This window comes from Oratosquilla oratoria, chromosome 23, assembly GCF_046742065.1.
Source record: "Oratosquilla oratoria isolate Oo_2021 chromosome 23, ASM4674206v1, whole genome shotgun sequence".
In the NCBI taxonomy this organism is placed as follows: Eukaryota; Metazoa; Arthropoda; class Malacostraca; order Stomatopoda; family Squillidae; genus Oratosquilla; species Oratosquilla oratoria.
This window is the reverse complement of record NC_134799.1, coordinates 729,886-747,864: the sequence shown is the minus strand read 5'-3', so window position 1 is coordinate 747,864 and position 17,979 is coordinate 729,886. Positions and strand designations below refer to the sequence as shown.

At 40.8% G+C, this 17,979-nt stretch overlaps 1 protein-coding gene across 2 annotated transcripts in view; it reads left to right on the top strand.

Annotated features, from left to right (window-relative positions):
• The first annotated feature begins 2,311 nt into the window (after positions 1-2,311).
• Positions 2,312-17,979, top strand: part of LOC143037841 (uncharacterized) — a 46,521-nt gene continuing 30,853 nt past the window's right edge. For both annotated transcript variants that reach the window (XM_076206405.1, XM_076206404.1), the window contains exon 1: positions 2,312-2,416. In XM_076206405.1, the coding sequence (XP_076062520.1) occupies positions 2,395-2,416 (22 nt within the window). In that variant the 5' untranslated portion in view covers positions 2,312-2,394. The remainder of the gene's footprint in view (positions 2,417-17,979) is intronic.

Here is a 17,979-nt window from a genome sequence, read left to right as displayed (position 1 = left end):
GGCGACGTGTTTAAACTTGATAAGACTAAGGTCCACGATTAAATCCTGTTTTTCACACTGAATATATCTGTAGTGAGGTAATCTTTGATTACAATAGCCTTGAAGTGAGTGTTTAGCATTTGATAAAAAATATGCAATTGGTGATTATATTATACCTTTCAAATTAGACGACGATTATTATTTTATGCTATTTCTTTCATGTTATTTGATGACGTATTCAACTACCATTAATAGTAGGCAATGACTGAAGTGCTTTATATTTACTAGTTAAATCTATGGGATTATGAAATGTTGAATATGCCAGTTCACTTAACTGAGTAAAGTGAATATGAATGCTTCACAATTTAGTACTCGCACAGAACACCACCGGATACAACTAGACAAAGTACTTCCACTAATACACGTATTGAACAGAACCCCTCCTGGTGGCTAAAATACATTCTAATATACTTTATAAAAACACAAGCACAGTGTCATTGATTTAATATCACAAGGTAGATCTGTAATGAATATGCTAATATGAGTAAAATGAACATTTTACATTTAATCAACTTTTAATTCTCAAACCACTTTTAGATATATAAATTCACTTTTTAGAACAAAGGATTAAAGGTACACTATTGATTTGCACTTTTTATCATCACCATCATTACCACCATCATCATCATGATCACCAGTACATCACCATCATCATCATCATCATTATCATCATCAACACCATCACATCACCACTGGTAACCAAAACGGATATGTTTGTTCGGATACCCACAAACCATCCCTACACTGTCAGTAATTATAACACTGTACAATATAAATATTGCACAAGAATATTGATCACGTAGAACCCACTTTACACTACATTTTTCCGACTTTTTCTTGGCACAAGTCCTATGTCTCTTCTTTTCTCATTTGTACTGCTTTACAGACTTACAACCTCCAAAAACACTGCTTCCCCCTTTTGTTGATTTTATGATTTCTGCCGTTCTTGTTCTCTTTTCAATGTGTCACAAGGGAGTGATTGCACTGACTTGATTTTTTTTTATATGGCAAGCTGAAGAGGATCACAGACAGTAATCTTAATATACGTATTTGTGCAGCATTCTTTCTTTTCTCTGAAAATGGGATGTACAATTGATCTTACAAATGTGTTAGAATTTTTAACTCGGATGTATGTATATATATGTATATATATGTGTGTATATGAAGATAGGAGGGTGGTAAAGAAACACACAAGTCAGAGATGAGTTTATTCCTCTAATGTTTCGGCTTTTACACCTTCAGGAAGTCTCTCTGAAGAAGGTATAAAAGCCGAAACGTTAGAGGAATAAACTCATCTCTGACTTGTGTGTTTCTTTACCACCCTCCTATCTTCATCTGTCCAGATGGATAATACACATATGTGTGTGTGTGTGTATATATATATATATATATATCATATTATATATATATATATATATATATATATATATATACATACATACATATACCAAGGCTTTTTCCCCCTTAATATATATATATATACATACATACATATGGCGAGCACTTCCTAGTTATCCTATTTGCCTGAACACACACACGAACTTCTTGTTTATTTATTGTGTGAACATGGCTTACGAAAATTTGATGTAAACCTATCTAATATTTCTTAATAATATCTACAGTCTTGAGTTTCTTGTTTTCCTGGCACCACTTCTTGTTCCCTTTCCTTCCGTGCGACCTATGCTTGACCTGGGTTGGTGGGAAGTCTGGTGTCCCCTCCCTTTACATACATATACCAAAGGCTTTTTCCCCCTTACAAGGGAGGTAGCCAAAAAACAAAGGCATAAAAACCATTCCACCCACCTCCACCCTCTTCCCTCCCTCTAATCTTGGCATCTCCTGGATGACGGGTCATCCCTGCATCTTGTCCACTGCCCTGAGTCGGAAGCAGTGTCACAAGACACAGCACATCCACAGTAAGGCCACTTCATTAAATCAGTGACCCCCCTCTCCATCCCCTCATGCAAAAAAGAAGACGGGGAGAAATCCCTTCGAGCTACGTCAATTTTTTCTCACAAATACTCCCTCTCCCCCCAACCCCACCCATTCCACCTAATGAATCACAACATCATCCATACACAACCATTCTCCATTCACCCCTGTCTTCTGTCCTCTCCCGTCCTTCCTCAACAAACATTCCCCTCTTCCCCAAAGCCCCTTTTACCCCATCCATCCATCTCATCCTAAGTTGCCCCCTCATGTTCACTCCTTCCACATCTGCCTTTCACATCCTTTTTATTTTTGGTGGGAACCTACAGCTGTATGTATATGTGATATCATTGTCCCTCTCCAGGTCTATGGACCATTCCCATTCCCAGGGAACACATGTCAGGAATTTGACATCCAACGAATGAAATGGAGAAAGATCTATTGAAATGTAAGTAACCCTTACATAATTTTTGTTGGATTTACTCCTACAAAAGATTAGGATACTGGTGAATGCAGCTTGTATATTGTTTATGTACTCATACAGATTCCATAGCATAGTATATCTGAATAATAATCATCAGAATGTTCTAGATTGATGGTAAATATATCACTGAGGACATCTTTTTATGTTATTTCTTATTCATGTATTTATTTATTTATTTGTATTTTAGATTACTTGGAATTACACTTTTTATTCATACATCTGTAAATGCTGTTTTAGCTAGGCACCTTTCTTTGATTTTTTTCCAGTGAAGTATTCTAGTGTAGGGAAATCATCAGAACACTTGATTGAATGAAAAAAAAAGAAAGAAAAGAAAGGTGCTTAGCTAAAACAACATTTATAGATATATAAATACATACATATACCAAGGGCTTTTTCCCTCTTACAAGGGAGGTAGCCAAAGTCAAAAGGCATAAATCCACTCCCACCCATTTCATCCCCATGTACTCCACTCCCATTCACCACCCCTCCCTCCCTCTTTTCTTGGCTTCTCCTGGATGATGGGTCATCCTTGCATCTTGCCCATTGCCCTGGGTCAGAAGCAATGCAGTAAGGCGGTTTCACTTAATCGGTGACCCCCACCTCTCCGTCCCCTCATGCAGAATAATAGAAGATGGGGAGAAATTCCTTTGGAATATGTGGGGATGAAATGGGTGGGAGTGGATTTATGCCTTTGACTTTGGCTACCTCCCATGTAAGGGGGAAAAGTCCTTGGTATATGTATGTATTTTACATAGTTGCATCTTTTGGGAAGGGTAGCTATGCTTGTGGTGACCCATCTTTGTATCTTGCAGTATCTAGATTGCTCTTACATTCATGTATAGTTATGCACACACTATTGTTTCATCCAGTTTGTTTCAGACATCCACTGCTGTATGTGGATTTTTTTTTTTTTTTTTTTTTTTTTCAGGTCTCTTCTATAGCTGTCCTTTTTGAGTTTCTTTTCATGTCCCCTTGTATTTCTCTTATCCCAATTTAGTAAGTCCTCTCTATCAAGGATTTCCATGCCTTTCATGATTCTGTAGATAGTCAACAGGTCACCTCTTTCTCCTCTTTATTCCAGAGTCAGTAAATTAAGTTTTGACAATCTCTCCTCATATGACAGGTTTGAAAGTGTTGAGGCCATCTTCGTATTTGCTCTCAGGATTCTTTTAATTTTCTTTATATTCTTTTTGGTACTGGATGATCATAGTGTTGCAGCATACTCCAGTCTAGGCCTTACTAGTGTGACTAGTATTTTTTTTACTATTTCTTCATCCAAATAGGTAAAGGCCACCTTTATTGATCTTAACAAGTCGTAGCATTCTCCAACAATTTTGTTTGTTTGTCTATCAGGGGATATGTCATATGTGATGATTACTTCCAAGTCTTTTTCAGATTCCACTTTTCTCTCCCCTGTGGTGGGGGGAAAGAATACTGCCACCAAGTCTTCCCACTTGAGTTGTAAGAGGTGACAAAAATGGGACAGGAATTACGACTAGGCATCCTTCTCCCTGTAGCCCCAAAGGGGACATTCCTAAAAAAAAAAAGTAAAGGCATAAGAGGGTCTGGGAATTTTCCAACCAGTACCCAAAGTTTTTTTTTTTTTTTCTAATGTGCATGGATGTAGTTTAGATGAGAGTAAAAGGGAAGAGATAGGCAGTATGTTTGTGAGAAGGAAGATGGATGTGTTGGCATTGAGTGAAACTAATTTGAGAGGGAGGGGTGAATGTGCATGTGGAAATGTATTTGGGAGGTTCTCATGAGTGAAGACAGGATGAGGGAGAGAAGGTAAGTGTGTAGTGGAGTGGAAGGAGGTTTCTTCAAGGATAATGTAGATGAAGGTGAAATTGGGAAGGGAGATGTGGGTTCTTGTAAGTGTATTGGGCCTGGTAGTGAGAAGAGCGTGGAGGAAAGGGAGGCTTTTTGGATGGATTTAAATGAGTGCAAAGAGGGATTAGGGAGAAATGTCAATGTAGTGGTATTGGGAGACCTTAATGCTAGGGTAGGAAATGAACCAATAGACGGAGTGGTTGGGAAGTGTTGAGTTCCAGGAAAAAATTGTAGTGGAAAGTTGATAGTAGAGAAGTGTCTAGAAAGAGATTTGATGATAGCAAATACAGTGTTTAGGAAGAAAGTCAAGCATAAGTACACATGTGAGAGGGTGGTGGATGGGTGGCAGATAGGGCACTAATGCACTATGTAGTGGTAGATAGGAGTATAATAGGAAGAGTTAAGGATGTACATGTGCTAAGGGGAGAGTGAGGGAATATCAGATCTTTTTTGGTGGAAGGTAAGTTGAGAGTGGAGGATAGATGGAGAAAGGAATGTCTGTTGAGGAAGGGCAGGAGAGGACAGAAGACGGGTAAATGGAGAAGGGTTGTGTATGGATGATGCTGTAATCCATGAGGTGGGGGCTGAGGGAGTATGTGTGAGAAATAAATTGATGCAGCTCAAAGGGAAATCTCCCATTTTTTTTCTGTATGAGGGGACAGAGAAAGGGGTTCATCGATTTAATGAAGTGGCCTTGCTGTGGATGTGCTGTCTTGCGACACTTTCTGACCCAGGGCAGTGAGCAAGATGCAGGGATGACCCGTCATCCAGGAGGTGTCAAGATAAGAGGGTGGAGGGGAGTGGAGTATGTAGGGGATGGAATGGGTGGGAGTGGTTTCTATGCCTTTTTTGGGGGAGGGGCAACCTTCCTTATAAGGGGGAAAAAGCCTTTGGTATATGAATGTACTTTCTTTACTTCCTTTGTTCCGATTAGGGGTGTCCTGATTAATCGGCAAGAATCGACACATTTTTGGTGCATCGGCGAGAATCTTTTTTTTTTTTCATGGTATTGCCAAATTCACCTATTATTCATTGCTCTGGTGGTTGTATAGGGCCATGCAGCATACTACCAAATAAACATGGCTTTATTTTTATTTTCACTTAGTATCACAACCGTAGGGAATGAGGTGGCTAGGAATATGCTGTGGTAGTGGTAAACCTACACTGCCGTCTAGTGCCATAACACACGTTTCGAAAATATTATGCAGAGGTGATAAAATCTGCAGACACGAGGACGTACGACCGGAGAAACTTTTAAAATAGCAGCACAAGTCGGAGTAAATGTTAGAGCAAATTATATCAATTTTTCAATTTCATTTATGTATTTCCTATATAAAATTATTTTTATTTTATTTATTTATTTATTGATTAAATAGCAAAGTTTCTACAACATAAATTAAGCGAGAGTAATATGTGAGCAAATCGTCCGGGCGTCCGTGGACTTGGTCGATTTTACCCGCTTATAAGTGCGAAAAATCGGCGGACGGATTTGCTCCCGCTTACCGCAGCAGCTTATAGCCGAACGAATCGTTTATACAGAATTTTTTTAATGTATTTTGACAATTAAATACATTGAAATAAATCCATAAGCTTTTTGGTTTAATAGTTCTTATCTGTCATTCAAAAATAATTTTTTTAAGTAGAATTTAAAGGCTTAAAAATCGCCAAATTAAAAACATCTGGCATCTTTATAAATAGTATCATGTATTTTATTAGCGTTTTTAATTTTTTTTATTAAAACTGATATACCGTAATTTTATGTAAAGTGGAATCGGCATTGGTAACTAAGCGTAAATAGGAATAGGCATCGATATCAGCATCGCAATTAATGGTAAATAGGAGTCGGCATCGGCAAAAAAAAGTCTGTGCACCCCTAAATCGTACCCATGTGAGGATGTTACAAAGGATTACAAAAGCGAATCATGTCGACAGGAGACCTTTTGGTCCATAACTAGGTCGGATGCGTAAAATATATATAATAAATAAAAATTATAATTTAAATAATAGATAAAATAAATGCATAGGTATAGTTAAATAATAAACAAACAGGTAAATAGTAAATAATAATAAATTGACAGATAAATGAAAATCAAGCAAATGATAAACAAATAACAATTTGTGCATTTCAAGCGACATTTTTGCGCATTGAGAAGGGTCAGAGTGACATAGTTTAAGTGTTTAGATCATCGTTTCTCAACCTTTTTACCCTTGCACAACCTTTAAAATAAATTGCATGTCTCAAGGAACCCCTGCAAAAAAAAAAAACATCTTTCTCATTTTATTTTCATCGTAATAATAGGTTAGGTAGGATGATGTCTATATTACATTATTACAATAACCAAGAATATGTGCGTGTTTAATTATATTACGTATATGAAATTAAACAAAAAATCAAAAGTGCATTAGCTTATCTCACTTGTTCTCGCGGAACCCTTAGGGACCTTTTGCAGAACCTTAGGGTTCCGGGGAACCTTGGCTGGTTGAGAAACGCTGATTTAGAGGTTTCGAGTTGACCAGCTATGACTACTTAGCTGTAAGCGACCAAATACTTTCTGGGTCCGATGGAACCAGTTGCGAGTAATGAGAGGGTTCAAATTGACCAACTGTAGGTACATAAGAACATACACAAGAACTTTAAGAATGAAGGAGACTGCAAGAGACCAATTGTTAGTATTCTGAAAACTGAACCAGACGAATTGTAAGGACTCAGGGACATGTCTAGGTAAACACACACACGCACACACACACGCAAACGTGCATGGCTTTTTAATTGGGCTAATTTAACTTTCTTCTGTACTGAATGGGGCTAAAGTTCGCCTTACCAATACATTATCTATTGTTTTGTCAAATTTCAACTGATTTCTTCAGTTATTTTGTCTGGGCTTGTGTTCAAGGCACTATGCATGGTTTTATCACTCATACTAGGTACCAAATACTGGGCGTATGACTGAAATAACAAATTTATCTTTTATCATTTATTTGCCGTGGGGCTATGTCTGATGGGCTGTAAACATCTTCAATTTCAAAAATGGCTTTCTTTTTTTGCTTCGAAATGATTCCTTGGGAAGAAATGACTCGCCATTTAGTCCCAAAGGTCTTCATCCTCGTCCGATTGTGACTCCTCGTCGGAGCTGTCTTGGGTGAAGGCCGCACGGGCCGTGAGAGCCCTTGCCAGGACCTGGGCAAGGCCTTCGGGCTGGCCATCCTCAGGAAGGTCCTTCTTGTGGGCGCGTGGTGTGGGCCTCAACTGGACCCCGGCCCTAATCTCCTCCATTAGACGGGACCGCGGGTCTAGACGTTTCTGAGGAGGTGTTCCAGAACCTTCCTCAGAGGTCTTTATGGGCGCTGTTGCCTCGTGTTCCTGGGCTGTGGTCGAGGGTTTTCCCGGATCCTACGGCGAGTTCGAAGCTGTGGGACGAAGTTTGACGCCCTTTCGAATCTCCTCCATTAGGAGGGCACGGGCATCACCCTGGGCTTTCTTTGGTCCTGTGAGCGCCGTCGGTCTGTTTGCGACAGTAGACGGCGCTGGAGGTAGAGGCGGTGGCGGAGGTATATTAAGAGCTCCGGTCGACCTCGTTGGAGCTGGACCTTCGTTCTTGGGCTCCATTGGGCTTCCCTTCGTTGTGGACCTTAGTTTGACTCCTCTCCTTATGTCGCCCATGAGGAGGGTCCACGTGTCCACGGGAGCAATCGTCGGGGCTTCTTGTGTCGACGAAGGGCTCTTCTTCAGACCTGGAGGGGGAGACGGTGGTGGGGGAGGAATACAGGCTGCTGGAGGAAGAGGAGGCGCCGGTGGTGGTGTCTTTAGCCCGTCAGTGCTTGCTTTTTGGGCTCCCTCTGTCTGGCGCAGTCCTCTAATCTCCTCCTCCTGTTTTTCGACCTTGGCTGCAAGCCCCCGCACGACATCCTGAAGGTTGAGGTTCTCCTTCGTGATGGCCTCAAACTTGCCCTCCATCGTGGCCCTCAGCTGTTCAAGCCCTTTTTCCTCGGCTCTGAACAGCTGGTTCCTGTATCCGACGATTACTTCGAGCAGGACCGCCTTTTCCTGCTTCCAGTTCGATGCTCGACGTTGTTCTCTTCGTCGAAGTCGTCGGATGCGGGCGTCGTGTCGGCTCCTCTCGGTCCTGCGGAGCTTCATCTCCGCCAGTTGTTCCTCCTGGAACCGCTTCAGGAGTTCCTCTCGCTGGAGGCGTTCAGCTTCCAGCTGGGCGGTCAGGAGCTTGTTCTGCTCCTCGAGGGCGGCCATGTGCTCGCCCACGCCCCTCCACTCCGTCCGAAGGCCCTGAAGGACGCTCAGGGCTCCACCAAAGGGGGTCGAGTTGCTTGAGGACATGGAGTGACCGTCTGGTCATTGTCTGGGGTGGCTGGGTCTTCTACTGGGAGAGGTTCTCTGTACATCTCAGATATCACCAGACATTTTGTGTGTGTGTGTGTGTTTACCTAATTGCATTTACCTAATTGTATTTAGCTTATTACATTAAAATGGTTGTAATGTACTGGAAAGAACAATTCTCGCTGGATCCCGTCTTCTAGTCTTGAATTTTTCATATCTAGCCAAAAGTTATGTGTGTGTGTGTATTCACCTTGGTCTTTGGATCACGTGCTGGATCCGTGAACGACAGCTATTTCCCTTCCGAGTGAGAGCTCAGAGCTCGTATATGATCGATCTATGGGTTATGCTGTGGACCTTACACGCACACACACACACACACACACAACTCCCCGCCCACGAGAGCTGGAGTAACGACTCGAAGCGCAGCGATACTTACATTATTTCATCCCTGGACAGGATTCGAACCCGGACCGCTGTAGTGACAGTCGGGGACTCTACCAACCGCGCCACCGAGTCGTGTGTAAGTGTGCTTCTTCGGTAGTTTCTTTCCACTCATAATAAAACCATATTTCTTGTCTATTGTATGTCTTTTTGAGCGTCCAATCGTTCCGCCAATAAAAAACAAAAGATTTGCGTGATCATTAACCAATCACTAGGTCGAAATTCCATTCGTGTATAAAAAAAAAAATCCTCTATAATTGAATCGCGAGAATTGGCCAATGTTTGAAGGGCTCAACGCAATGGTGCTGACAAATAAAACATATATATATATATACAGAGGTGGGCAATTGCGTTCCTGCGTTCTTTTGTACGTACGCGCAGCCTTTTTAGGAATGCAGGAACGCTTTTTTCAAATGACCTCTAAATTGGTAATACAATCTGGGGGCCACTGGCCTTTAGAGGTATTAAAGTTAGGATAATGTTTTATTAGAGAAGATTCTACAATTTTTCTTCTATAGCTACAGTGTGATTTATAAATTATTGATGCATTATCCCAATCTAATCTATGGTCTTTTTGGCTGGCATGAAGGAACACAGCGGAGTTAACTTGTCCATATTTTATGGAGTTTTTATGTTCCTTTAATCTCGTGGACAAATTCCTGCCAGTTCTGCCAGTCCACGAGATTAAAGGAACATAAAAACACGGTTGTGTTTTCGAAGAACGCAGTGGTTTCATTTCTTTTTTCCATTTTTTTGAGGGACGCTTTAATAGTTTGGGAGCGCTAACGCAGGAACGCACGGAGCGAAAACATAAAAACGCTATTCCAGGAACGCAACAACCGCGGAGAAACGCAGGAACGCTAACGCACTACCCAAAATCGAGAAACGCGCCCAGCCCTGTATATATATATATATATATATATATATATATATATATATATATACACACACACACACATTTTAACAACTAGGCTATCATCTCTTGATAGCCTAGTTGTAAAGTCACTGTCGCACTTGTCATGAGGATGCCAGGTTCGAGTCCCGGGCAGTACCACATTTCAATTTCAGCATGCTGGCCTTTGATGGCTTAGAATTAAAGTGCATTGTGGTTGTTAAAATGTATATATACACAAAAAAAAAGACACTGGGAAAATTAAAATATCGGTGCCAGAACGTTTTCGTCTATTCAAAGCATCTTTATATTTTCATTTTTCCTATTGTATTCTTTCCATATATTGTGAATCACGTGTTTATTGTGATTTCATTGCATATATATATATATATACGTGTGTGTGTGTGTGCGTATGTTTGTTTTCACATCAGATATCCTTCTTTCCCTGTAATGATCCCCCTCCCTCAGCTTCTCTCTCTCTCTCTCTCTCTCTCTCCTCTTATCTCCATGTCCCTGTATTTATTTCATCTGTATCTTCTTATCTATATTTACCTTTTCTTCTGCACATCGCCATCTCGTTTCTCTTGTTCTTTTCTTAATCAATTAATCAATCGTCAATCAAACAGAGAGATAACCTGACAGACTTTTCAGGCGAGGAAGGGATGTAGAGTCGAATATCCGATTCAAGCATACCAGTAGTTTGAACGAAAACAAAGACTGAAACAAAAACAAAACAGAATGAAAACTAAAGACAGCCGACGACCGAGCGAATTGGGGCTGTTGTCCCCTTTCGTTTCCGAGTGATCAGAGGGGGAGGGGGGATGCTTCGGGGATTAATAAAATCTCCTGGCGGCAGCCAGTCCATAAAAGAAAGTGTTACTAATGGGATTTATGGTCGGGACTTTCCCGTTTCCTTCAAAACACTTCGTCTTGGCTTCGTGATTAAGCACCCACAGGTCAGGGTTCGAATCCCTTGGCAGAGCTCCGAAAATGTTTAGTCTTAAACATACAGAATATATATATATATATATATATTATATATATATAAATCTGCACACCTCTAAATTGTACCCATCTGAGGATGTTACAAAGGATTACAAAGGCAGAGCATGTCGACAGGAGACCTTTTGGTCCATAACTAGGTCGGATGCGTAAAATATATATAATAATGGTAGATAAAAATCATAATATAAATAATAAATAAAATATATGCATATGTATAGTTAAATAATAAACAAACAGGTAAATAGTAAATAATAAATGAAAATCAAGCAAATAATAAACAAATTTGTGTATTACAAGCGACCATTTTTGCCTACTGAGAAGGGTCAGAGTGACCTAGTTTAAGTGTTTAAAGCATCGTTTTTCAACCTTTTAACTCTTGTCTAACTTTTAAAATAAATTGCATTGTCCCTGCGGAAAAAAAAACGTTCCATATCCTTCTCACTTTATTTTTATCGTAATGATAGGTTAGATAGGATGATGTACATATTACATTATTAGAAAAACCAAGAATATGTCGTGCGTGTTTAATTATATTACGTATATGAAATTAAACAAAAAATCAAAAGTGTATTAGCTTATCTCACTTGTTCTCGCGGAACCCTTAGGGACCTTTTGCAGAACCTTAGGGTTCCGGGGAACCTTGGCTGGTTGAGAAACGCTGATTTAGAGGTTTCGAGTTGACCAGTTATGACTACTTAGCTGTAAGCGACCAAATACTTTCTGGGTTCGTAGAAACCAATTGTGAGTAATGAGAGGGTTCAAATTGACCAACTGTAGGTACATAAGAACATATATAAGAACTTAAGAATGAAGGAGACTGCAAGAGACCATAAGGCCTACACTAGGCAGACTCCAAAACAACTAATTGTAATTAGTGAGAGGGTTCAAGTCGACCAATTGTGAGTATTCTGAAAACTGAACGAGACGAATTGTAAGGACTCAGGGACATGTCTAGGTAAACACACACACACGCACACACACACGCAAACGTGCATGGCTTTTTAATTGGGCTAATTTAACATTCTTCTGTACTAAATGGGGCTAAAGCTCGTCGTTTTACCACTTTCATAATCAAAACAAATACCCTATTGTTTTGTCAAATTTCAACTGATTTCTTTAGTTATTTTTTCTGGGCTTGTGTTCAAGCACTATGATTGGTTTTATCACTCATACTAAGTACCAAATACTGGGTGTATGACTGAAATAACAAATTTATCTTTTATCATTTATTTGCCCTGGGGCTATGTCTGATGGGCAGTGAACCTCTTCAATTTAAAAAAAAAAGGCTTTCTTTTTTGCTTCGAAATGATTCCTTTGCAAGGAAGGAATGACTCGCCATTTAGTCCCAAAGGTCTTCATCCTCGTCCGATTGTGACTCCTCGTCGGAGCTGTCTTGGGTGAAGGCCGCACGGGCCGTGAGAGCCCTTGACAGGACCTGGGCAAGGCCTTCGGGCTGGCCATCCTCAGGAAGGTCCTTCTTGTGGGCGCGTGGTGTGGGCCTCAACTGGACCCCGGCCCTAATCTCCTCCATTAGACGGGACCGCGGGTCTAGACGTTTCTGAGGAGGTGTTCCAGAACCTTCCTCAGAGGTCTTTATGGGCGTTGTTTCCTCGTGTTTCTGGGCTGTGGTCGAGGGTTTTCCCGGATCCTACGGCGAGTTCGAAGCCGTGGGACGAAGTTTGACGCCCTTGCGAATCTCCTCCATTAGGAGGGCACGGGCATCACCCTGGGCTTTCTTTGGTCCAGTAAGCGCCGTCGGTCTGTTTGCGACAGTAGACGGCGCTGGAGGTAGAGGCGGTGGCGGAGGTATATTAAGAGCTCCGGTCGACCTCGTTGGAGGTGGACCTTCGTTCTTGGGCTCCATTGGGCTTCCCCTCGTTGTGGACCTTAGTTTGACTCCTCTCCTTATGTCGCCCATGAGGAGGGTCCATTTGTCCACGGGCGCGATCGTCGGGGCTTCTTGTGTCGACGAAGGGCTCTTCTTCAGACCTGGAGGGGGAGACGGTGGTGGGGGAGGAATGCAGGCTGCTGGAGGTAGAGGAGGCGCCGGTGGTGGTGCCTTTAGCCCCTCAGGACTTGCTTTTTGGGCTCTCTCTGTCTGGCGCATTCCTCTAATCTCCTCCTCCTGTTTTTCGACCTTGGCTGCAAGCCCCCGCACGACATCCTGAAGGTTGAGGTTCTCCTTCGTGATGGCCTCAAACTTGCCCTCCATCGTGGCCCTCAGCTGTTCAAGCCCTTTTTCCTCGGCTCTGAACAGCTGGTTCCTGTATCCGACGATTACTTCGAGCAGGACCGCCTTTTCCTGCTTCCAGTTCGATGCTCGACGTTGTTCTCTTCGTCGAAGTCGTCGGATGCGGGCGTCGTGTCGGCTCCTCTCGGTCCTGCGGAGCTTCATCTCCGCCAGTTGTTCCTCCTGGAACCGCTTCAGGAGTTCCTCTCGCTGGAGGCGTTCAGCTTCCAGCTGGGCGGTCAGGAGCTTGTTCTGCTCCTCGAGGGCGGCCATGTGCTCGCCCACGCCCCTCCACTCCGTCCGAAGGCCCTGAAGGACGCTCAGGGCTCCACCAAAGGGGGTCGAGTTGCTTGAGGACATGGAGTGACCGTCTGGTCAGTGTCTCGGGTGGCTGGGTCTTCTACTGGGAGAGGTTCTCTGTACATCTCAGATATCACCAGACACTGTGTGTGTGTGTGTGTGTTTACCTAATTGCATTTACCTAATTGTTTTTACCTTATTGTATATACCTGGTTGTAATATACTGGAAAGAACAATTCTCGCTGGGTCCCTTCTTCTAGTCTCGAATTTTTCATATCTAGCCATAAGTTATGTGTATGTGTGTGTATTCACTTTGGTCTTTGGATCACGTGCTGGATCCGTGAACGACAGCTATTTCCCTTCCGAATGAGAGCTCAGAGCTCGTATATGACCGATCTATGGGTTATGCTGTGGACCTTACAAGCACACACAACTCCCTGCCCACAAGAGTTGGAGTAACGACTCGAAGCGCAGCGGTACTGAAATTAGTTCAGCCTTGGGCAGGATTCGAACCCGTACCGCTGTAGTGTCAGTCGGGGACTCTACCAACCGCGCCACCGAGTCGTGTGTGTGTGTATGTGTGCTTCTCCAGTAGTTTCTTTCCACTCATAATAAAACCATATTTCTTGTCTATTGTATGTCTTTTTGAGCGTCCAATCGTTCCGCCAATAAAAAACAAAAGATTTGCGTGATCATTAACCAATCACTAGGTCGAAATTCCATTCGTGTATAAAAAAAAAAATCCTCTATAATTGAATCGCGAGAATTGGCCAATGTTTGAAGGGCTCAACGCAATGGTGCTGACAAATAAAACATATATATATATATATATAATATATATATATATATAGAGAGAGAGAGGTGGGCAATTGCGTTCCTGCGTTCTTTTGTACGTACGCACAGCCTTTTTAGGAATGCAGGAACGCAAGTTTCAAATGAATGCAAGTAAGAGGAACGCACCATCCGTATTTTTAATGGGTTCCAAGCGTTACATTTTTTTTTTTTTTTTCCAAAACGTTTTTAATGGAAACAACAAAGACGACATTCACTTCACGGCAAAAATCTGTCGTTTACGTTTAGGGGGGGGAGTTGCTATGACGAACAAACGTTTCGTTGTTTACGTTTAGGCGGGAAGCTCTCCCGTTGGTCAGCTGCTAAGACGAAAACGGGAAGGGGAGCTATGCTCGTGGTGTCCCGTCTTCATATCTCATTTTATCTAAACCGTTTTTAAATTCATGTATTGTTTTTGCACACACCTCTTTCTCATCTTACTTGTTCCAAATATCTATTACTCTGTGGGGAAAGCTGTTCTTTTTCATATCTCTTCTATAGCTGTCTTTCTTGATTTTCTTTCCGTGTCCTCTTGTATTTCTATCATCCCATTTTATTAGATCCTCTCTATTGTGTGTGTGTGTGTGGCGTATGTTTGTTTTCACATCAGATATCCTTCTTTCCCTGTAATCATCCCTCTCTCTCTCTCTCTCTCTCTCTCTCTCTCTCTCTCTCTCTCTCTCTCTCTCTCTCTCTCTCTCTCCTCTCTTATCTCCATGTCCCTGTATTTATTTCATCTGTATCTTCTTATCTATATTTACCTTTTCTTCTGCACATCGCCATCTCGTTTCTCTTGTTCTTTTCTTAATCAATTAATCAATCGTCAATCAAGCAGGGAAATAACCTGACAGACTTTTCAGGCGAGGAAGAGCACCCTAGGGAATGTAGAGTCGAATATCCGATTCAAGCATACCAGTAGTTTGAACGAAAACAAAGACTGAAACAAAAACAAAACAGAATGAAAACTAAAGACAGCCGACGACCGAGCGAATTGGGGCTGTTGTCCCCTTTCGTTTCCGAGTGATCAGAGGGGGAGGGGGGATGCTTCGGGGATTAATAAAATCTCCTGGCGGCAGCCAGTCCATAAAAGAAAGTGTTACTAATGGGATTTATGGTCGGGACTTTCCCGTTTCCTTCAAAACAGGTCAGGGATCGAATCCCTTGGCAGAGCTCCAAAAATGTTTAGTCTTAAACATACACAATATATATACTGATATATATATATATATATATATATATATATATATATATATACTGTATATATATATATATACACACATATATACCTAGTTGTATTTTGCGGGAAGGGGAGCTACGCTCGTGGTGTCCCGCCTTTGTATCTCGCAGTGTCTAGTTTGCTTTTAAACTCATGAATGGTTTTTGCGCGCACTATTTCCTTGTCCAGTTTGTTCATATACATATGTGTATGTGCGCGTGTGTGTGTGTGTATTTTGGCAGCAGGTTTTCTTGTGGGCATATCTCATTGAAGAAAACAGCAATATCTTAAGCAACGAAACCAAGTCTATAGTTAGACGATTGGAAAGTCTCCATAAGGAGGTTATCAAGTCAAATATTGTTGTTTTCTTCAGTAATAAATGGTAGGGGAGACCCGATTAATCTATATCGGCAAAAATCGGAATAGATTTTTTTTTTTTTTTTTTTTTTTTTTTTTTTTTTTTTTTTTAAGAAAGCTATTCGGCATCGGGAATATCTTAACGATGCCATTCCAGCAATTCATCTATTATTCATTGCTCTGGTGGTTGTATAGGGCCATGCAGCACATTATGTGCTATATGAGATACCACTACCAAATAATCATTGCCTTATTTTATTTTCACGTAACATCACGGCCGTAGGGACTGAGGTGGCTAGGAATATGCTGTGGTAGTGGTAAGCCTACACTACCGTCTAGTGTCATAACACACGTTTCGAAAATATTATGCAGAGGTGATAAAATCTGTAGACACGAGGACATACGACCGGAGAAAATTTCAAAATAGCAGCACAAGTCGGAGTAAATGTTAGAGCAAATTATATAATTTTTTTATTTTCATTTTTGTATTTTTTATATAAAATTATTTCTTATTTTATTTCATTTATTTATTTATTTTGAAAGAGCAAAGTTTCTACAACAGAAATTAAGCGAAAGTGTTATGGGAGGAAATCGCCCGGGCGTCCGTGGATTCGGTCGATTTTACCCGCTTATAAGTGCGAAAAATCGGCGGACGGATTTACTTTATCCGCAGTATTTTATATCCCAACGAGTCGTTTCTAAATACTTTTTTATGTATTTTGACAAGTAAATGCATAAAATAAAATTTTATGCTTTTTGGCTGAATAGTTCTCTATTATTAAAAAATACAATTTTTGTAGACTTTAGAGGCTTGAATATCGCTAAATTAAAACCATCTGGCATCTTTATAAATAGTATCACATGTATTTTGTTAACTTTTTTAAAGTTTATATTAAAAACTGATATATCGTAAATATATAAAGTGGAATTCGCATCGGCAACCAAGAGTAAATAGGAATCGGTATCGATATCAGCATCGGCAAATGGTAAATAGGAATCGGCATCGGCAAAAAAAAAAAATCTGCACACCTCTAAATTGTACCCATCTGAGGATGTTACAAAGGATTACAAAGGCGGAGCATGTCGACAGAAGACCTTTTGTTCCATAACTAGGTCGGATACGTAAAATATATATAATAATAATAAGTAAATTAATAAAAAATATAAAAATATAAATAATAAATAGAATAAATGCATAGGTATATTTAAATGATAAACAGGTAAATAGAAAATAATAATAAATTGACAGATGAATAATGATAAATGAAAATCAAGCAAATAATAAATAACAATTTGTGTATTTCAAGCGACCATTTTTGCGTACTGAGAAGCGTCAGAGTGACCTAGTTTAAGTGCTTAGAGCATCGTTTCTTAACCTTTTTTACCACTACGTAATCTTAAGAATAAATTGCATGTCTCAAGGAACCCCTGCGCAATAAAAAAATCATATACCATATATTTCTCGTTTTATCTTCATCGTAATAATAGGTTAGATAGAATGATGTCTATATTACATTATTACAATAATGTCGTACGTGTTTAATTATATGACATATATGAAATTAGATAAAAAATCAAAAGTGCATTAGCTTATCTCACTTGTTCTCGCGGAACCCTTAGGGACGTTTTGCAGAACCTTAGGGTTCCGGGGAACCTTGGCTGGTTGAGAAACGCTGATTTAGAGGTTTCGAGTTGACCAGCTATGACTACTTAGCTGTAAGCGACCAAATACTTTCTGGGTCCGATGGAACCAGTTGCGAGTAATGAGAGGGTTCAAATTGACCAACTGTAGGTACATAAGAACATACACAAGAACTTTAAGAATGAAGGAGACTGCAAGAGACCATAAGGCCTACACTATGCAGACTCCAAAACAACTAATTGTAATTAGTGAGAGGGTTCAAGTCGACCAATTGTGAGTATTCTGAGAACTGAACCAGACGAATTGTAAGGATTCAGGGACATGTCTAGGTAAACACACACACGCACACACACACGCAAACGTGCATGGCTTTTTAATTGGGCTAATTTAACGTTCTTCTGTACTGAATGGGGCTAAAGCTCGTCGTCTTACCACTTTCATATTCAAAAC